General features: G+C 36.5%; 1 protein-coding gene across 1 annotated transcript in view; it reads right to left on the bottom strand.

Annotated features, from left to right (window-relative positions):
* Positions 1-309: 309 nt before the first annotated feature.
* The window catches only part of CDH19 (cadherin 19), a 112,846-nt gene continuing 90,008 nt past the window's right edge, over positions 310-23,147 (bottom strand). The window contains exons 8-12 of the mRNA XM_058021877.1: positions 22,502-22,638; positions 14,355-14,476; positions 6,151-6,268; positions 4,033-4,284; positions 310-1,693 (exon numbers count right to left, since the gene is read on the bottom strand). Coding sequence (XP_057877860.1) covers positions 1,197-1,693; positions 4,033-4,284; positions 6,151-6,268; positions 14,355-14,476; positions 22,502-22,638 — 1,126 coding nt within the window. The 3' untranslated portion in view covers positions 310-1,196. The remainder of the gene's footprint in view (positions 1,694-4,032; positions 4,285-6,150; positions 6,269-14,354; positions 14,477-22,501; positions 22,639-23,147) is intronic.

The following is a 23,147-nucleotide window of genomic DNA, read 5'->3' as shown; positions in this document are numbered from 1 at the left end:
GTGAGTAAAATACATGTGGGTTGCTTTTTTCAGACAGACGATTTTGAAAACATTGATGACCTCAGTTCCAAAATTGCTGCTGGGTAGTTGCTTCAGTAAAGAATTGTTCTGGGATAGCTATATATTTGCTATGGAATGTTTGGAAAAAAATAGAGTGTGAAATGAATTTTGAAATCTTACTTGAGTCTTGCAGAATGATTCAGGATCATTTTCAAAGTGGATTAGCATTTAAAGCATTTTATTATCTTATTATCTAATGTCATACATAAAGTTTTATAACCATCAGTTTAGTATTTTAAAGATTCTTAATATTGTTATAATAAAACTGACTACTGCAGCTAATTTTATATTCCATAATAAAAAAATAAATCTGTGCTGGTAAATCAGTCATCCTTTAAACTCTTAATACAAAGAAAAAATGTCTGTATTTGGACAGCATTTTGTTTTAAGTGCAGTAATATATAATGTGGTCGATTGCAGTATTTAAGTTAAATATTGATTCTCTTTCCTATCTTATTTGCTAAATTAAGTATTGGTTTACATATTTTCCAATAGCTTAAAACTAAAGTGGCAGCAAATACTTGCTGATGTCGTAATGTGCTTTAATTTTTCTCATAAGAAAAGAGAAAAAATTTGTTTTAGTTTTATCATCCTAAGAACAATAAATAGATGATCTTGTAAGCACTTTTGACAATGGTATTAGAATATCTAGGGTTTACTTTTTCACAGAATTATATTTATATAATGAAGCATTATACAAACATGCGTGTTTAACTTTGGTTAATGTATGTGTTCAACCTCAACAATATACGTCTGTCAGCTTTGGAAACTGTTTAAAGCTAATGGATGACAGAATGTTTACAACATCCATTTATGGCTTCTGCTCCTCCTTTTATGCTAGCAAGATCCAGATTTTCAGTATCCAGAGGAGGATCTAGATATCCAAAGAGGCAAGGTTTGCATGTAAACCCTTGGATTACGACAAGGTTTTCCAACTATAACCACCATCTCCTCATGTGGTAACACCCCTGGTGTGTTTTATCCTTTCCAGAGGTTTCCACATCCAAAACTTTCCATATTAAATCCCTTGGGCTCTTAATTCTCCTGTTTAATGTGAGATGACCTCCTTTTTAAAAATCCACAGTTGCATTTGGTTGCTGAGACTTAGGAAAACAAAAGAGCAGTTCAAAAAGTGCCTAATCCCCCACAGTTCTGTGGGAAGAATACATGCCTGCAAGCTGCTTAAAGTGAGGTCCCCAGTCTGCAAGGTAGTCGTAGCTCTGATCCATGTCTGAGGTGTTTGAACCCAGTGAGCTGAGGGATCCTGCCAAGGAGCCAGTCCCCTCAAACGCGTAGGTCTGAAGCGAGTCGTAGGGAGGAACGCTAGGATCCGTATTTGCTTCTTCCAGCTTTTCTGAAATGAATTGCCTGAAGATTGCGCTGTCTGGGCCAACCTGCAGAGACTGCCTGTAGAGGCTCTGGATTTCAGAGGCCACCTTCTTCCGAGGTTTGTGCGTTCGCATGACAGTGCGTGTCCTCAGTGCTGAAATATCAAAGGCTTCTGTGTCCTGCTCGCCCCCTCCTTCATCGTCATAACTGACAATGTTCTCTCTGAAGTCTTCCATCTTCTCTGAAAAGGGAGGCTTCTTCTGCTGCTGCTGCTGCCTTATGGCGACAATTGCCAACAGGAACACTGACAAAATAAAAAGAAAAGAGAAAGGACAAGAGAAAAAATTAAGGAGAATTAGATACTATGAATGTGCTTGGAAAGATTTAAAAAATCACTTCTTATCTTAGTATCAAGGCTGTTGAATAGTGAAGCTATCTTAACAAATTTATAGAGCTGTAATTTTTATGCATTTTATGGTTTTGAGATGAGCAATGGGTGTGTTGGAAAATGGCTACAAAGGGACTTATAAAAAATGCGAATTAAATGGAGCAATTCTTTTGGTAGATGCAAATTTGAAACTGATAGAAACACAGGTTATGCTATTTGAAAGTGCCTTTTTTATCACATAATATATCCATTTCACATTCAGAATTTAAATTCTTAATCTCTATGTGTCTCTCTGATAAAAGCCCCATCATGATCAAATGAAAAATGAGACAATGAGCAAGATATACTCCTCACCTGGCTGAATCATTAAGTTCCACAGACTGCGCTGAATGGTGTTCAACTATTTCTGTTGTGCTGATTTTAAAATTTGAAGAGTCCCTAAATTCTGTGTCATTTTTCTGTCAAGTCTATGAATCCAATGATCTTATTTCCTTAATATGTGAAAGATTTCTTACATTTTCTGTTAAAGCATTATTATTTAATCCCACATAATTTCATTTTAACTGAAGCAATCCCTTTGAATTGGTCTATGATTTTCAAAGAGATTAATTCTTTCAGTTTTAACTATATCTTACTGCAGTTCTATGTAACAGGTATTTTGTGGACTGTAGTGTTTTTACTCAGAACATAAAAGGATACTACTATCAAGAATTATATCATTTTACTTAAGAACATGAGGAACCTGAAGCAGTTCTGTTTTCTACCTAGAATAGTTTACAATAAACTATTCTATTTGCATGGGAGATACCAACACAAGACTTGAAAGCGCAGAAAACAAGAATTTTTACTATGTATTCACAAAACAGGTGGATTTCCAAATGCTTTGCCTGTTGAACTCTTCTGATGGTATACTTTCTACTTGAAAATTAAATTTTCAGATATAAATGGCAAACATTATATAGAGAACATTTTATTATTTAATTGTAAATAATTTCAAAAATAAATTCAAATAATTAAGGAATTTAAAATATGTGTATTTTTAAATAGTGTAGTAGATTAAGTTCTTTCTTCTTTTGGACTAATATATTTTATATAACCCTGTTTTGACCTTGGTGATATTAATAGGTCCAGTGGATGCCATGGGTTTATTCCACCTGGAGAGAGAACCTTTTTGCAAGAACCCAAGAAATCATTGATTAATAATTCCCATTATGGCCTGGATAATGCAGTGGTGCAATTTGCCTGACCCTTAGATCCTGAAGTCAATAACACAAAGTGAACCTATTCAGATACCCTGCAACCAGCAATCAAAACTTGAAATGCACACTGACCTGTAAGCTTAAACTGACCAAAAGACATTAGACAGATATCTAAGCTCAGATTTAAATAAGACAACTCTGGAAGTGCAGGCAAGCCTAGAAAAAACAAATTAATTGTATATTCCCATGTCTTCAATTGGAAACCAGGGCCTGGATGAAAGGGAATATGATGCATCCCTAGACTTTTCCATGAAGTCAAGAAATGGCTAGTGTCTAGAACGGCCAACCTTGAGTTGTTGGTTTGGTTCTGAGTGCTGTTTGCCAGCTGTGCACAACCCTTTACAGAGGTACTAGAAAAACTCCTGCGCATTTGAACCCTTCTCCATCCCAGTTTTCATATCGAGAAATTCCCAGTTGTATTGGAAGTTAAGCTGGTGCCTCCTGAGAGGAAAAAGGAGATGTTCAGCATTTGGAGAAAATGCTGTACAGAGACGAAACCTTAATTGGGAAAGAAACTCCCTGTGTCTGGAACTTTCTGGCTGATTTCAGATTCCCTGTTTCTTTTATTATTCATAATTGATCTCAGTTCTACATTTGCCATTCCTAAGGAAGAATAAGTAGGGTGCTACTTCTTTTAATATATTCATACACTAGCAAATTTTCTTGGATAATGCTGTCTTCAGCTTTACCTGTGATCAATATAGACTTTGGGCTCTGATATCTTTGTTATTGCACTGCCAGGAGAGTAAAGAGGACGATGACTCAACTACACCTAACTTTTAGAAAATTATGTTAGAATTCAAATTTTACTGAAAACTGGGGAAAGGAAGGGAGAAATTATAGTTAAGAAAACAGGAAAGAAATTAAACATTTGGTTTTTTTTCAGTTTTTACCAATGGCCCAGTACTTCCAGTGTTCGAGTCAAGGGTCCATCTTTGTTACTTAACCAACCTCTCTGTAAAAGGAAGCAAAGTCATTTTTCTTACTTGTACTTACCTAGGAATATTATTATGCAAGCCAAAGCAGCAACTAAACCCTCTGTGCTGAGACCCAAGGAATACATGAAAGCTCCATAGCGGCAGTAGAAGGTGTAAACTTCGGTGTCACAGTCGCAGACAGTGACAGTGAGAGTATTTGTGCTCGTCAGCGGTGGGGTTCCATTATCCTGAATTAAGATTGGCAAGTAGAAAAAAAACTGCTCTTGCCTGCTGAAGCCACTTTTTCCTGTGAAAATTCCAGCTGTGTTATCTAGAGAATAAATTATAATGATGATATGCATTTATGTATCTTGTAACCACAACAATAATATTTAGTGGTATCTGACCTATTTAAAAGCAATCATACTCTGCAAAGCTACACATTAACAAAAGTTAAAAACATAAAAGCAGGCACTGACATTTGGTGCATATTTTGTCAATTGTGAATAAATTGTATTTAGTTTTGATATATGTACACCAGGGGCAATCATAAAATTTGACCGAGGAGCTCTAGTTTTAATGTTCAGAGCTAAAGAAGTTAACATCTTTTTCAGTAGCTGGCACCTGCTCAGATTAATTAATTGGTTCTTAAAATGGTTCCATGTATCCAGCTGCTTCCAAGCCAGAAGTTCACCGATAAAATACAGACAGTTTGTCAATCAAAAAGGTTAAAAAGTGTTTCTAGCAGCACATAGTGAAAACAGGTGGCAAGGGAAAGAAGGAAAAGCAAGAAAAAAGTCCACTAAAAGGGTCTTTTATTTATTTCCCTGGCACAAAAACTGGAGTTAGCTGGACTTCTACTGCCTAAAATAGCAAAACTATTTAGATGCTTCCACTTTGCTTTGTATTTAAGTGTGAGTGTTTAGAAATCTGTTTTGTAAAAAACACAGTAAACAGCTTAAATTGAGGTCCTGCTGCATATCAATTAGAGTAAGTTACTTAGATTGCTGCAAAACAAAATAGTCCTGTCTACATACATGTATAATGAAAAGAAGAAAAAGGAATCTAGAAATATTTCCATGTCAGAATTTTTTCTCATGGCAGAGTGAAAGACTGCACGTGCGTATATGTAGTAGGGAAAAACTTGTATTATAGATGTATTTGCACAATACATCTATACAAATAGTCTCCTGAATTAAACTCCCTCACATGTAAGTTGTTCTAGGTTTCTATCATAGTTCAGAAAGTAACTCTGAGATAAAATACTAAAGATCTACAGCCTTTTTTTCTCTTCCTTAGGGCTATCGCAATTCAACCAGCCATTTCTGTTGGATGTGGCAGAAAGAGGCAGGATGATATCTTATTGCATCATATTTCAAAAAGTTTTGTTTTCCCCATTAGTAGCCATCAAAAGGAACTGAATGGGTTGCTTTGTCTGAGGGTCAGCTTGGGTTTTGGGCAGAAAGAGGAAAGGTGGGAAAGGCTCATGGCTTGTGCACAATTTGACCTTAATATATTGACTTATCTCTTCCTGGAAGGGAGTGAGAGATGAAGATGGGAACTGAAATTCTTATTGATACATTGACTAACTTTGAAGATAATTGCGAAGTAGTTTGCCATTTAATGTATTTGGAGCTCCCCAAAACTCGTTTCCATTGATTTGTTCCCTTGGCCAGAGCATTCAAATAATTACCACGGTCAGTAAGAACGATGTGTACTTCAGCTTAGTCCAACAAAGCTTTATTTTGTAGTCTCAGCAGACTCACATTCCATTCCTAGTTATCTGTGTTTATAATGTTGGCCTTGCTGAATTAATGAAATAACAATCTTCTTATATCAATCTTCTCTTTCTAATGGTCTTATTTCTCAGGCAAATAATTTTAACAAGAAAGTTGGAAATGACCACCATATTCAGCATTAAGAAAATAATTTTTAAGAAATACCAGTGTATGTTTCATCTCAGCTGTTTTGTCTTTCCCTGAAATAAAACTGCCTTTTGCTGTTTACATTAGTCACTTGAAAAGGAAAATACACTCTTTGTTGCTATTAGATTATTGTTTTGAGGTGGACTTCAGAACATATTTAATTTTTATGACAAAAATTTGTATGTAAATGGAAAATTTTAAGAAATTAGGAACCTGTTGGAAGCATGCATCTTCCATAGGAGGGTCTTAAAAAGCTGCATGACTGACACTACCTTGATGGTCTTTGACAGTAAAATGTGAGCTGTTTGAGTCCTCCTGAGCCAATGAGAAATAAAAATGGTGACCTTCTGCGGAGTCATCTTGATCCACTGCGCTGATGGTTTGAATTAGCTGGAAAAATAAGAGAACAAAGTTGTTTAAGAGTAAAAGATTTTCCTTGTCCTTTAAAGCAATAGAAAGGATATAACAGGTATGTTAAAATTAAACTATTGATGTTGAGGATATGATCCACGAATCTGTATTTAGCGCATAATATGCAAATATTCACCAAACACCCAAATAGGCTTATTGAGACTTATATTCTGCAAGTACTCTGCATAAGGTTTTCATCCATTTGAGACAGGTAGGCATTAAAATGTTGAGAAAATGTAAAATGCTTTCCAGAGCTAATGACCAGGAGCAAATGAAGTCTCCATAAATCGTAAAAATATATATATATATAATGTTTTGTTCTTTTTTTTTTTTTTAATCCAAGTGAAGAGTATATCATTCTACATTTGAAGAAATCTTTCTATGCAAAACCCATTCCTTTTGAGTCCACGAACACATGGACATCATTCAACTGGTATATTGTGGCTTCAGTAAGTTACATGCGTTGACAAGTTCACATGCTGAATTGTTGATTCTGGATATTATAACAGATTGATTATGGAATTTTTTGGCTGCTTTTTCTCAAGAAAACAAAATAGCCTTCATTTAGAAATCTGTCAAACCAGACAGTCATTGCAAGATAAAATAAAAAATAACAGCATTCAAAAGAATGTTTTTCATCTCTGTAAATAAACAACCACATAGTAAACATAATTAGTAGTATTTCTTTTTAAAAGTCTATATTTGTTATATTTATCAGTAAATATTTAATTATCTGCATATATTAGTGAACATCCTTGCTGATCAGGAGGAAAGCAAACTGCTGGAAGTTGGCCAATTTTCAGGAAAGAGAGGGTCAAATTTGAACTTTGGCTCGATTTTATCAGTTATCTCATGCTCTGTATGTATTTGAACACAAAAACTTGAACCCTCAACTTTTCTCAAAGCACAGATCACCTGAATGATACAATCAGGGCTTTGAGTCAGTGGAAGTGGCTACTGCTGGTCTCCATTGTGCCTTTGACAACTCTTCTCTGGATAGATCCTTTTTTAAAGATCTAGAACTTCATCACACATTCTTTTTCTTTTCAAGCTAGCCAAGTTTGGTGAAATCATCACAGCAAAGTGCAAAATGTGGCTTACACACCAAAAGCTTTGTATTCTTAACAATGTTCCCTCTTCATATGTGAAATTTATTTCAATCTATATTTTCTCTCTATTGAAACATGAGCACCCTTGAGGTTTTTAGTTTGTGTTTGTTTGGTTTTTTTGTGTTTTTTTTTTTTTTTTTTTTTTTGTTGTTTTTTTTTTTTATTGCCAGGAATAGAGGAATCACTTTTCAGTGATGTCATGGTGTATGAGGGAGAGGGATTCTCGAGGGACTTTTTTTCTTTTTTTTTCTTTGCTCAGAACTAACAAAATACCTGAGGTGATGCAAATACAGCTAGAAAAACGCAGGTCAAGAAATCAATGAGGATAAACTGACAGCTAACATTTCCTTGACTACCACAGGCGTCATTTTTATAAGAAAATGCATTTCCCAGAGTAAGCTCAACATGAACAGAAATAGGGTACAAAGTTTAATATCCAGTCTAAACTGCAAAGAACACATTTTATAATATTTTGCCATCTACCTCAAAAAACTATGAGAGACCATACTAGCTTTTCTTGAAAATTTGTGGGTTACATGTCACAGATGAGGATAAATCTTGGTATGAATGTACATACGCCTGTCCTTAAAATTCCGTGTCTATTAAGATATACTAACTATGCAGAATAAAATAATGATCTGCAAAGACATCTTGGCCACATTTACTTTGTTTTATTTTAAACTAAACTGTTTTGGTTTTAGTTCAGTTCAGTTACTTGATAGAGAAGAATTACCCACCTACAAACTGAAAAAAAAGTGATTTTCATTCAACCAGGTATTACCAATATCTTTTGAAAACATATTGTTTAGAGTATATAATGTGTGAAGATCATAAAATTACAGCAGTTGTGAATTAGATACTGTTTTGCTATTTCATTATTGACTTCCATATTGTACATATGTATTTGGCTCTGCACATTTAATCTATATCTGATTCAATCAATAAAATTCTAAGGAGAATGTGGCTAACTGAAAAAAACCCAAACTACCTTCCCTTGCTTTGATCTGTGCTGTCCCATCCTGCATAAGATTCCTGTGGTTGTTCTCGCTATAAATATAGACACATATAGATACATATATAGATATATGCCTTTAAGGATTCACCTTAGCAGCAGGGGAAGATTTGGAATGTGAGGACAAGGCAAATCCTTATTGTTTACTTCTTGCTGTAGCTCTTATACTAAGATTCAACAAAGCCCATGTTAGTCTATAAAATATGCAGAGAGCAATAAATGCCTCTGATTTTACTGACTGGGAAGGAAAAATCACTCAGAGTGAAATAAATTCCTTATTTTTTTTCCGATTTCCTAGGTTTTTGTACATCTGACCTAGGAGACCCTAGCTCTGTACCAGGGGGACTGGCATCACATTCTCAAAAACTGCAATTACTGCTTGTGTGTTAGGGCTTACACACCTCCTATATTTTAGCGTATAAATAAAGAAATTATAGTGGATGAATTGCTGCTTTTGCAAGGTTATGTCAGTTGTTGTGTTGACATGGCTGAAATTTATTTGCTTTAAAAATTCTTATTTCAAGTCTCATTAATATAGAAGCTTTAAAGATCCAGAGGTTCATTTTAAAAATGGATATTTCTTTAAAACAGAGATTAACTCACATGATTCTTTTTTAAAAACTAATTTAAATTTCTAATGGCTTTTGAGGACTTAAAAAAGCAGTGAAATATCTCAGTGCACTAGCAGAGAAGAAAGCTTTCACAAGATAAGCAACCAGAAGCACAGATGGGAAACAGGAACATGCTCATTTTACGCCTAAATGGAGGTGAAGGTTTAGAATCTGAACATTGGACAAAATTCCCCTGTGAGGACTTGTGGTAACTGTAAATGGCAAAAACAGGGGAATACAAGGCATGGTAAATCAGTTGTGAGTGATTTATCTGAACAAAAATTCCCACCCTGGCAAACTGAAAGAGGAAGAAATTCCTTATACACATGCCAGCCCAGGTTGTCAGAATGTCATCTTGTAAATAAATTATTTATTTTATTCGATTGCATTTATTCATCTTGGAAATAAATACTTGTGGATTATGGAATATTTGACTGCCAGGTAAGCTTGATAAAACTTAATTGGAAATTTATTTCCTGAACTCCAAATGGTATTTATTGGAATTATGGAGAGGTCCAAAAGGAAAGGTAAAATCTACTTTGTTGCAGTCCTTTCTGCTTCTATTGGCTTTCAACCAAGATACATTTAAGGCATAAATTATTTATCTGAACGACAGTACTCCTAATTTTGATGCTAAAGAATTCTGAATGTAGAATTTTGAGTCTTTTATGTGTTAGTCTTACCAATTCCATTACAGAAATGGAGGGAAGTAGGAACATTTACCACCTCTCTCTTTCCACTTCAGTTTCTTTGTTTTGTTTTCCACAAAACATCCTTCGATAGGAGTTCTGCTGTGGATTATAAAATGAAGGAGACCTAATCACCCATTTTTTTAGAGAGTACAGAACTGATTTTGTTTAAATTGGCAGAAGTCTTATAAGCAGAAAGATATTTCTCAGTCTCATAAAATTTACTGATCATCAGAGTTTAGAGCAGGTAAAAGATTAAAGTGTTGATAACTGCTTCTGTTTTGAAAAGCAAATTGGCACAGTATTCAAATGATTTATCTGGGTCTACTGTAAACGTTTCCGGTCAACTATAAATAAAATTGTGTACTTATCTGCAAAGACTTAACAATTACAAAGCTCATGCTGTGACACTGAGGTGTTTTTTTTATGTTTGTTCACATATGCTAATAAAATTCTCCCACCTGTGTCATTTTGCTAAGAGATAACGTTGTGAAATCATGGTCCACATAAAACAGAAAAAGGAATTTTCCATGGGTCACTGTGCCCCCTGTTTCAAAACATCACATGTTACACTCAGTGCATCTGCAGGTATAGCTCAGTGTAAGAGCCTGTTTTATTAAACATTGCTTTCACAGCTTCATCATGTTTTTACACTCTAAAGGATGCATTCATTGTTGAGGGGTTTATTAACTTTTTATTTTCTTATCATTACTGCTCAGATGCTTTTTGTAAATGTTGAAGAAAACATGCAATATGAAATAATAAACAGTCAACTCTAACTTTCATTTCTCTGTTAGTAAAAACAATTTTGCATCATGATTTGCTAGAAAGGATCTGTTTTAGCAAACTACTCATTTTTAGCATTAATCATATGCTCATAGAATTTGTTTAAAGATTTCCTCTCTTTTCTTCTGTCAACATTTCATTATGTAGAGGAGTAATAGGAAACGAGTACTTTTCACTTACAGTGTAACTGATTATTATTTTATTATGTGCCAAGTACTGAGTAAATAAATTTTTTTTTTCTTGTCTCTGACTCAAAGTTCCTGCATACTCAATCACATTTTTGAATCTAATAAAAATTGCTATGCAAGCTTTAATATCAAAATCACTTCATATGTGATCCCCAAATTAAAGGAACTCAGAATTACTAGAATAAATATGCATTAAAGATGATAGATTAATTCAGAATATAGGTAGTTCAGTATAGTTTATCTTCAGCTGAAATCAGCTTTCTCTCTGATAGGAAGAAAGATCAATATTCACAAAAGGGCTGAAATTACCATGCATATGTACATTATGGATGGCCAGCTTGCTCACATATAATATAAGTATTTTGATACAGTCTACATGAATCTTTCAAGCTGCCTCATCTAGATGAGTTTATTTATTAATGACTTGGAAATTAGGCTTTTTTTTTTGAGATTCATTCTTGATGAGATGTCTCTAGTGTTACCTTTGGGGTGGATTTGGTCATCTTGGTGTTTTGACCATTTGTAATGCATATTTCCTTGGAAGTTCAAAGGTTTGTACTAAATTTACACACCCCTAAATGGTAAATATAAACAATTAATAGAACATTGTAGTCATAATTTACTGTGTTTACATGCAGTTATAAAGTCAAAAAGTCTAATCAAAAGGTAATCAGAGGTTTGAATGCCTTAATAATACTGTTCTATTTTATCTGATGATAACTATAGCTGTAGTGGAACAGAAGACTATTTAACAGTGCAACTTTCATGTTCAATTCATTTGGAAAACAGCTCATGGAATGGTGGTGGTGCAGTGAAAGCGTTTTTCAACACTTTAAAGCAAAGACTTCTGTATTATAGGACAGTACTAAACGGTAACATTAAATGGATAGTGAAAATTCCATTCAAGATGTCTAATAAACATGATGAACGCATTCAGTATGATGCCAAAAACACCTATCTATCTTCTTTATATCCATTTTTATTGTCAAATTTGGATTATAGTCCCACAGACTGAAATCTAATGCTTTTGTTTGAATGACTTTTGGAGGCTAAGCTAAACATAGCTGCAATTCGCGCAAAAACACCATGCATGGGCTTGAAGGTCAGCACTTAGTCAATAAAAGCAGACCAAGATTTTTGATAGTCTTTCAGAAAATCCAAAACTTCAAAGCAAGCTCTCTCATCTAGACTGAGGTTATTATTAACAGTGTATGAGTCTGGATAATTAGAAAAACAATTACTTTTACTCATAGTGTGTTTTATATTTTATATCACAAATCAGTATACTTTTAGGCTATGTAAAAATAACTTAATTGTAACCTCACTCTACATTACTTTTGTAGCTAACCAGGCTGACACCAAGATAAAGACTAGATTGAATTAAACAATTAAACATTCATTTATTAGTGGTATCTTTTCCTCTGCAGTGCCTTTCCTTCATTTTCCCCTAAACACTGTAAACTCATGCAAATATATTTTGGAATGTCCCATGAAATGAGACACAGCTCAGATCAAGGAAAGAAGTGAATTGCAGAAGTGCAGAACATCTCTGAAAACATCTCTCAGCACATTGATTCCAGCTAAAAGGCCAGACAGGTGTGATAGTGTAGCTACACAATCTTTAATCTGAACTTAACATGTAAGCAGATTCCATAGCTACTTGAAATTGATTGCAGAAATATTGTTAAGATAAAAAGGTATGTAATATCCTGGATAAGTCATTTAATTGCTTAAGCTAATTCTTCTGAAATGTAAATTTTATTTTTCATTGGACAACCAGGCCACCTATAAAATCACATTTGAATCTTATGGTTTCTTGTTGAGAAAAAAAAAAAATCTGTGAGTAAAAAATAAAAAAAAAAAGAAAAAGTTAACACCAAAGAAGATACATCAACTAACAATTCTGTTTTAATCTTAAACACTAAATAAAATATCATAAACTTTGACTGTGATAATTATGCATTTCAGTAGCATTTTCCTGTTGTTCTTCCTAAGATAACTTGTTAATGAGAAAATTATTTATCATTACTGCTGCAGTCTCAACAGGCTAAACTAAAGATGCCTGTGATTCTCCAAAGCCTATAACAATGAAAATAAAAAATTAACATTATGCTTCTCTGTAGGGTGAGAAAAATATCACATTGAATCCTCATTCATATATTGCAATGTCAAAGAATTATTCAGTGTACTATACTTAAAGAATTTATTAGCGTTGCTAACACTGCTATTCTTTGCAGAACAGTTTTATCCAGTGATTCTCAAAATATTTAATATATATATATATGTAATTGATACTGAAAAGTAGCTATTGATAGGTTAGCATACAGATATTATTTATCAGTAGGTGACTATGGAATACTAAAAACCTTGAGAAATTAATCACGTGGGTTTTTATCTTGGAGGCAAGTCTAAAACATGGATAACAAATATCCATGTTATAAGCATCCATATTTAATTAATGGTGTCTTGAAGTCAAGGAGCATGAAATGCAGTTGATTTAATGCCTGCACTTTTATCTGTCAAAGAGATACCCCAAGACCAATAGAAATGGCTTACTCCAAATACCTCCTAAACAGAGGTAGCCTTTGCAGACAGGAAGATTTCCAAATGCAGAACAAACAAAGTAGTTTCTGATAGAGAAATATATAAATGGATGCAAAAGGCCATAAAGAGATCATTTGAGAAACAGGAAAAGCCTTATTTAGCCGCAGAGTAATTGAGGTCAAAATAAACCAAAATGGCATAAAAAGAGAGATTGTTTGACTGAGAAACCAACACAACAAAACTTTTGAACAGAACCATCACATATATCCTAAAAGTCTTTTTTTTTAATGCTCAAATAATGCTTTAGAGTGGTGGAAAAACATATAGATGATTTTCCTCTTATAGACCTTTTTTTGTTTGGTTGGGTATTTTTAGATGTTGTTGTTTATGTCATATATTTTTCTTTTTAAAAGATCCAAACTGACCAACCAAAAAAGAAAAAAAAAGCCTACCCCAAAAAATTTTTTTTAATATCCTGGATTTTTTTATTTTATTTTTTTTTTACAGGAGGAAAATGGAAAGACAGCAGTGTAACTGGGAATTGAGGTAACTGACTGATGATACCCCATTCGTGTGGATATCAAGTAGGAAATGGAAAATAACCTCCTGGGAAGGATGTTAAATATAACAATAAATTAAGCTACCAGCTAGGGAAGGTGTTGTGAGGGCTGTGTCTTAAACATTTTAAGACTTGTGCTGAACTAGTCAGGATTTGAATTCAGTTCACAGTAAAAGATTTCTATCTGAAGGACACAATGGATCTGGTTTGAAATTGGTCTAGGCCCGGTTCTCATGTTGTTGCTGAAGTTACCAGCCACAGGTTTTTCAACTGTGCCCCTAACATGAAACAAATTTGTGTCCTATATTTTTTCAGAAGTTTCTGCCTGTACTTTATTACTTTTTTTAAAATACAAACAAGACATACAGATTTTCTTTTAAAGGGGGAAAAAATACACACCACTGTACAGAAATTTAAATTTTGTATTATGCATATATCAACAGAACTAACTTTGGAAATAGAAAAAATGCAGTCTGTACTCACAGAACTGAAAGAATCAATGCTAAACATCTCAGAACAAATCTTCATTGTAGTGAGAAAAATGATGGGTAACTACTTCATGCTCACCTGTCCAGAAACTGCATTTTCACAAACAAATGTTTCATAATTTTTAGGGAATTCTGGTGCATTATCATTAACATCAAGAACTTGAACATACACGTTTGCTTCCGAAATTTTTTCAGGATTTCCTAATGGTTGAAAAAAGACAGAAATAAAAAAAAAAAAAAGTTATGAATAATCTTCTACATATTTTAAAGTAATATAAAGATTAGAAAATTTTGGATTTGTTTATGCTTTTCTTTACCCAATCAGAAGCTGATTTAAAAGTAAAAAAATAAAAACATGATCAGTAAAAAATAAATAATTTCTTGTTGATTTAGAAAAATTTACTGTACAAGCCATATCTAAGGTTATGTGGTGGGAAAGTGTCGACTCTTCTAAGGGTATCTGGTGCTTTTCCAGTTAAATAGGAGTTAATAAGACAAAGAGGAAGCCATGAACAGCATCCTGGATCAAAAACCTGTGGGACAAGTGATAAAGAGAGGGGATGATGAGGACGTAACCTGGTCAGGTATACTAATTGATGTGGGCACCTGAAGTGGTGTGAGAATGTTTTTTCCATCAGATCAGTGGTCTTGACAATTGAGAAAAAGTGGAAAAAGTGGAGAAAAAGGGGAAAACAGACGCAAAACCAAGAGACAGACCTGACAAAATGAACACAGAGGCTATGGCAAGGAACAAATCTAATGGTAATTGATTGGTTATCCAGAAAACACAGGACAACAATTCCGGCTAGATCAACTTGGACTTTGTAACTGGCAAGACTTTAAATGAGAGATACCCCAGATCTGAGAAAATGGGGACTCTATGGAGATTTATGGACCCATGAGATCCATGCAGAGAGGAACAAAGAGAGTTCAGCTAGAAAAGGGTGTAGAAGGGGCTGGTTGTGTGCAAAACAGGGCCAGACAGTGCATTTGTCTGGCTTAGCCTTGCACCTTCTCACCAGTCTGTTCTATCAACTTACATCTTCTTAATAAACATTTTCTTAGCCATGTTTCTGCATAATGTCACTCTTTCTCTCTGCATATGTATGTGTGCTGCAAGGACTAAGTGGCAGCTACTGGTGTGACCTGCGTATGTGTGAATGAAAATTGGTTCCAGATACTGGAGCAGGATGGGGGTCTGTGATGCCAGCTACTGACTCAGGAGCACAGGGGAAAATTGTCTGTGCCCTCCTCAGACTAGGTGTGTGTGGGGCTCATGTATGTTTTTACTGACAAACTTTAAACTGGACTGAACAATGGTTAGGGATCCTTGGGTCCAGGAAAAGTGCTTGGGAGGTTCACACTTAGGGAGGACTTGCAAATCTGGGGTGCATGAGGGATGAGTATGTGAGTTCTGTGGGTTTCAAGTAAGCATCAGGTGTGCACTGGCTGGTGAGTTGGAGACATTTGAATTAGATAAGAGGACTTGGGATTCAGGAAGGGGTGTTGGGCAAACAGATGGTATGAAGGGATCCATGAGTGTGTGTGTGCTTGTGAATCTGGAGAGTGCTGTGCATGTGTGTATATGTCTGCATTAGTGATCTTCTGCCTCCCCAGAAGAAGAGGGGAGTGGGCTGCCTGTACTTGTAGACAGGGGGAGTCCTGTATGTAGGTGCTGCTGAAGGCAAAGCCTTGTCTGTGTCAATCCGAGTGACTGACTGCTACAGGCTGAGCCTGCAAACAGGTCAGCAGCATTCCTCACCTGGGTCTGCTGGTCGACAGCAGCTCAACATGAGCCAGCTTGTGCCCAGCTGGACAAAGCTCGGCTGAGGGAGCTGGGGTTGTTTAACCTGGAGAAGAGGAGGCTCAGGGGAGACCTTATCACTCTCTGCAATTGCCCAAAAGGAGGTTGCAAGGAGCTGGGGGGTTGATCTGTTTTCCCAAGTAAAAAGTGATAGTGGCCACCAGATGCACCAGTGGAAGTTTAGATTGCATATTAGGAAAATGTTCTTCTTGGAAAAGGTTGTCTAGCATTGCAATAGGATGCCCTGGGAAGTTGTTGAGCCACCATCCTTGAAGGTATCTATAGTGCCAGATACAGATCATGCATCAGGCACATGGTTGAGTGGTGGGCTTAGCAGTGCTGGGCTCATGGTTGGATTCAATGACCTTATCTGTTCCTTCCAAATCAAACTACTCATTAACTCTTTGATTCTATATTGGATACCTCTTGGAAGTCCTTTACCTAACAGCATATTGAATCCTAACTTACACAGCATAGCTTTAAGAAATATCTGCTTCTCTACAGTGAAAGTTATTATTATTCTTGTAGGCAAAAAGTTCCTCTGCCATAGCAATGCTCACATTAACTTGGATGTGTTGTTGGGTAATGAAGATGGTTTTCCAGTGATTAAAGTAACCTTAAAATATTCCAGGAATACTGAACATTTTTCAGCCTAAATGTCTGTCAAGACATTAATCACCTATATCTAAACCAGGACTGCATCAATAATTATAGTTAAAACATGTCTCATGTTAAGTGCTAGTGTCACTGTGTCTGACATGTCCAGAAGTTCTTAAGGCATTGATTTAAAATAGTCAAATGGATCTTTAAGAAAAAAGCTAAATGTACTTCTCTCTGCCTCTTTTCAAACTACATGAGTTTGGTTGGTTCTTACATTACTTTGTTAATGCATAATACACTAGGTGCTTTGAGCAAACATTTGTTTTCTTGGATGCTATGGAATCTATGCTGATAGCTTTGAGTCTTTTGCTCAAGGAAATAGCAGGAAAAGCAAGTACCACAGAGATAAAGGCAAAGATGCTCAGCAGTTTCACATTTCTGTTCCTCCTGTGAAGTCATTACAGCTGTGCTAATTTACCAAACGTTGTGATCTGTCAGACTCATTTCCAAAAATATTTCTTTGTGGGATGACATTTCTCCTGTTGAATCAAATGTCCATATAATACAATAGGCAATGAAATAGTGCTCAGCTCCTTCTAGATAAACATAAAAAGTAGCATATATTCCTTTTCGAAATAATATAAAGAGTGTAGGAGTTACCTTAATTCTTTTGCCAAAGTCGCAACTGGATGTATAGGGCGGAGATTTGACTACATTGTCTTTCAAAGGAGAGCTTTTTAATCTTTAACAGAAGGCAGGGAATGCCTTTGGTGGCTTCAGTTGTATAGAAAATGATACAGGAAGGACCCAGCTAGTTTTGCCTATTCTTACCTTGCTTGTTTGTAGCATTCATGGGTACTATATTGGCTTTAAAGCCTACCCTTTGCTTACACAAAACATTTAGATAGCACGTTGTTGGAATCACGTCTGTATTCTTTCAAGAAAAGGTTGCAGGTTTTTTGGGTTTTGTTTGGTTTTTTTTTTTGGGGGGGGGGGGTTGGGCAGGAGTGATTTTGTAATAGCCTTGTTTCTAATTCTTCAATATATTTGGGTTGTACCACCATGGCTGCCTTGATGGGATTTTTTTTTTCCTTAGTATAGGGTTAAATGACAAAGGAAGACCATTCCTCTCATTTCTGTATCTATGGAAGTTTTTAACAATATGAAAATTTTTAATTTTTCTGAAATCACAGCTGTTTTGTTTTAGGAGGGAGCAGCATATTGCAAAGCCACTCTTGAAATCAGTGTCTGGTGAATATTTAATTATAGTTATTACAGTTTTGGTGAAGCAGAGTTACTCCATTAGTTGCATTTTGAAAAGAAGGTAGGCAACATGCATTCAGCTAATGCACCCATATCGTACAATATCTAAATATCTCCCAACTAGCAGAAAATTTTTTGTTACAATCTCTACAAGAGAGATCAGGACTTGAAAAACAAGGACAAAGACAAGAGGATGTCAAGTGCAACACGCTGGATCAATGTGAAAATTAAGATAACACCTCAATTGCTAGGGATCTGTATTATTAACTTGAAAATAAAAGCAATGACCATCTCTACATACAAAACACAATTCTGTATTTGCAGGGGATTAAAGAAAGCTTACATTGACATGAGCCAAGTAAACATAAACCTGTAATGATAACAATAATACTTGCACTACTACCAACAATAAATGCTATCTTCATAATTCATGTTTTTATAGCATGACTATCATTTATGCTAAGGTAAATTTCTTTACTTCCTAAAAGAAATGAACCTAAATAGTTTTTTAAGAAAGGACTACTCCAAAAAGTTAAAAGCTTATCAACAAAAATATATATGTGACCAAGGCAGGGTGACATTTAATTTTAAATTTATATTATCCATACTGAAATTATCACAGAACATCAGTCCTGTATCCAAGTCTGGAGACCCCCCTGAAAGGACACCTGCAAGGCTCAGCAGTAAAATGACGTTTGTCTGTTGTGAGTTAATTTTGTTGGGACTGACAGTATTAAGTAAAACTGATCACAAAATCATAGATAATTGAGGTTGGAAAAGACTTCTCAGTTAATTGTCAAAATGTCAACCTAACTCTGCCATGTTCACTACTAAACCATGACCCCAGGTTGAGGTATCCCATGAATTCTCCTCCCTTGGTCAATCCTCAAGCCCTCAGCCCTGGAAACATTAACTACTTATCATAGAGTCATCCCACCCAAAGAGAAAAACAGTCTCCCCCAGGGTGTCACAACTTCCTTGGATTTCTCCTTCCCCTGTCACTGGCTTGGTATCCCTGGTGGTCACCCCCCCCCTACCCCTGGTGGCCAGGCCCCTCAGCCCACCCCTTAGCTCTGCCCCCACGCCTTCCCTTTATACGCTGCGTGATCCCCATGGTTGATCCTCTTTTCCCGGGTTTGTCCTTTGGTAGCAGTGTTACTCTGCTGGAATAAAACCTTGCAAAAGAGCCTTTCTTGCCTCTATCGCTGAGCCCGCTGTGGTGAGTGTTGAGTGGAGGTTTGACTGAACTGCCTGAATGCTAACTCAGCTTGCCTTTTGGCAGGAGAGGCTTGCTGGGGACAAGAGATGGCAGCGGCGCCCAGCACTTTAACACCCACATTTTTACCAGGTATCACATCCACAGGTTTTTTGGACACTTCCCGGGAAGGTGATTCATTTACTTCCCTGGGAAACTTATTCCAATGCTAGACAACCCTATTGCAGAAAAAAAAAATCACTAGTATTGTTGTAGTGTGTTCTTAAGTTTCTCGTTTTGCTCCCCTATTTTATGTATTGTTCCCCCCTGTTTTATGTAAAATGGTTCTGTCCTCCCCAGTTTTCCCGCCACAAGCCCTTTATCAGTCATGTTTCCATGGTCACCCCTGCTCTCCCAGTTTGTCAGTCACCAAAGTTATGTAACTTCTCCTCCCCTATTTGTCCTTATAAGTAAACTTTTCCTCCTCCCTGGGCCCAGTCAATCACTCCCCACTCCTCCTAGTCCTCGAGAACCTTCTCTCTGGGGGTTGTGGTTGGCTGTGGTCCCGGGGCTCCTCCTTTATTTTGTATTTATTGGTTGCTTTTGTATGTCAGTTAGGTTATGTACCTCCCCATACCTTTCCCTATTGGCTAGCTGGGCATCCCTCCCTTCTCCACCCCTTGCCTTTAAAACTTGGTTTACCGTTTGTTCCTGGCCATTTGCTGGTCGGTGCCTACCCTCTGTTGGTGCCTACCTGCCATCAATAAACCGACTTCCACCCCCAGCAAGTGGTCGCTCCTTTCCTCGTCTCATCAGCGTGCAACTCCGGTCCGCGATCCAGCCCAGCCCGAGGCCAAGACGCCAAGGGGGGCTGGCCTTTGCTGCAGCAGAGGCGTCGGCCTTTCACCTCCTGCTAGCCGGATCTTTGGCCACTTAGGCCCTCGCGCATAGTATCTAATTAAACTTCCCCTGGTAAAGCTTGAGGCCCTTTGCTCTTGTCATCTTACTTGTTACATGACAGAGAAGACTGACTGGAGCTTTCTTTCAAGTACTTGTAGACAAAGTTCCCGCCCAGCCTCCTTTTCTCCAATCCAAACAAGCCCAACTCCCTGAGCTGCTTCTCACAGGACTTGTGTTCCAAATCCTTCACTCTCTCTGTTTGCTCTCCTGGATATGCTCCAGGACCTTCTGGCCACTCTGCAGTGCCACGCAGGGTGACCCAAGTGCGGGACCTGGAACTTGTTGCATTTCATACAAGTGGCCTTGGTCCATCAATCCAGCCTGCCCACATGTCTCTGCAGAGCTTTTATACCCTTCAACAGAAGAACGTCCCACAGCCCAGCTTGGTGCCATAGGTAAGCTGACTGAGAGTGCGCTCAGTCCAATCATCCAGATCATTGATAAAGCATATTGAACAGAACTGACCCCGGTACTGAGCTTAGGGAAAACCAGTACTGACTGACTGTCAATTGGATAGTAATGACTTAAAAATTTCTTCCTCTCCGGCAGGATTAGAACGCCATAGTTTGTGCTTCATCTTTGAACTCGGTGAAAGTTTCTTACAACCAAGTAAAAACTTATGAAAGGAAACTTGATTTTTCTTGAGCTTTAGGCATAAAGGGGAGAGTCAAAAGTTTGCAAGTTCTCCCTGCTCACATTTAAGTTCCAACAACTTAACATTAGGCCCTATTTCTGAATAATTTTAAAACATGCTTCCTCAATGGCATGAGAATAGAATCATCCACATCACAGGTCCAGAATAACAGAGTAAAGCCTCTCTCACTAATCTCTCATCCCTGCAATTGTTGCAATGGACTCAAAAGTCTTGCCTAGTGTATGAATGTCAGGGCATATCAACAGACTCCTGGGGCCTGTTGTAACACAGTTTTAACACTTGACTAAGGTACAATGAACATCTCATTTGGATGAACTCTAATGACATTTTGATTGTGCTTCGGTGGAGCCACAATGTCATCCACCAAATGTCTCATGCACACAGTACATATAACTATATTTCAAGGAATAATATACTGCTAGTTCCTGATACAAATCCTTTCAGGTGTGCCCAGACCAAGATGATGTAACTTCAGATCTTTTGAACATATCATTATAGACAGTGACCTTATCATCATTAAAGAAATAAAGAATAAGAATTCAAACATAATGGGGTCTCTATTTCTCTAAAATAAATTTTATTACCACTAAAATCTCAATTTCTTTTGCTGCAGGAGGCAGTTAATAATTTGTAACATTTGGTTCCCTCCTGTTTTATTGTTCAACTAAACAAAAAAGTCTAGGCCAAAGTTGTCCTGCTGTGTTTCCATAGAGCCGTTCATGACATGCCAGAGATCAAATTTGCTAACACCTGTTATCTGCCCAACAACATGAGAATGAAATTCATGCTTAAAATCTCACAGAGAGGCTGAAAGGGAAGATAGTACCATTAATTCCTAAATGCAAGTTAAAGATGTTAAAGACTTCAATGAAAATTGATGCTGACTATCTTATAGTAGACTTCCAGCAGTAATGTTCTACAGGGAAGTCCCCATTTTGGCAACATTGAAGTTGAATAATGTATGTTTAAAGTGGTCATAGCAATAAATGACATTTAACTGAGATTCAGGAGTAAAGAAGAGGTGCTAAGAGTATTTGGCAAAATAGGTCTGATCTATTGATTTTACTCTAGTTTCATATTGTTTTTCTTCTTCCTGAGGATGAATGGGAGTAGTTTTTAAATAATATCTCAGTAATCTTGTTAAACTGCCTTATAAATGAGGAGCTATTAAATTTCTAGTGCTGTCCCAGATTCAGGGGAAACAGATCACCAAAAACACAAACAGAGGTAATTTGCATTTGACTTTCAAACAAAATTGGCAGGTGAAATCTATATAAAGGGGGCTTCAAGGCTCTAATTGTCCCTGAATAGACGTCTAGATGATTTAGGCCTTAACATTCAGAATTAATTTGAGCCACAGGTTTCTGACTGGTGTTAAATTAGACCCTGGCTAATTTCACACAAGTCAAAAATCTGGTGTGAAATTAACCAGGGTCTAATTTAACATAAGATCTTGCACTGCAGGAGCAATTCTTATGCTTCAGTGTAACTTGAAAGCATTGCACTCTCGATCCCACTACAATTTCTTTTTTCATAAGGTCATCTTTTATGAAAAAGCACAGAACCTTGGAGCTCAAATACATTCCACTTCTATTTAACTAATCATTTTAATAATGCTCCTTAGTGCAGCAAGCAACAGTAATATAATCACAAAGAAGAATATATTCTCCACTTAAAAGAAGGCACATACAGAGGATAATTACAGATCACAGTGTAAGAACCCCAGCGTTCCTCACATTTCTTACTCACTTGTTTCTGTGGCTGTAACAGTTAGGTTGTGCCAAGAAGCTCTCTCTCGGTCCAGAGGTTCAGTGGCAATGATTGCTCCACTGTGTTCATCGATGCTGAACAGTCTCTTTAAATCACTGCTGTGGACAATGGAGTACCTGCACCAAAAAAAGGAAAGACATTCTGTAGTACTGAAAAGTTCCATCAGAGGCAACGATATAGAAAGCTATTGTCAGCTGAGGAAACAGAGCTGTGCATATATGCATATAAATGTGTGCTGCTTCAATCGGAAATCATGAAAAATGTACATGTATAAACATTTAAAATTCAGTTCTGCCACGATCAAAGCTCTTCTTTATATAAAACTAAATACATCTCAGATCTATATTAATATGAACTGAATCTGAAATGCATTATTCATTCTTACTTCTAAGTCAGTCTCCCAGCAGGTGGATGACTTCATTGAAAAGAAACAGCAGAATTGCCACTTGTGAAATGAATAACACCAACATCTAAGTGGAGGTATAATAGCAAATCTATTTTATCATTGCTGACATGCTCTGATGCCAAGGGAAGGGGCACTATAAAGACAGACAACTATTTGTAATGAGGTGACACTAAGGCAGAGTACAAAATCCTACTGCAGGAGATTGCAGGAAAGACTCAG

The sequence above is a fragment of the Melospiza georgiana genome, chromosome 1 (assembly GCF_028018845.1).
Source record: "Melospiza georgiana isolate bMelGeo1 chromosome 1, bMelGeo1.pri, whole genome shotgun sequence".
Classification (NCBI taxonomy): domain Eukaryota; kingdom Metazoa; phylum Chordata; class Aves; order Passeriformes; family Passerellidae; genus Melospiza; species Melospiza georgiana.
This window is presented reverse-complemented; position numbering and strand designations above follow the sequence as displayed.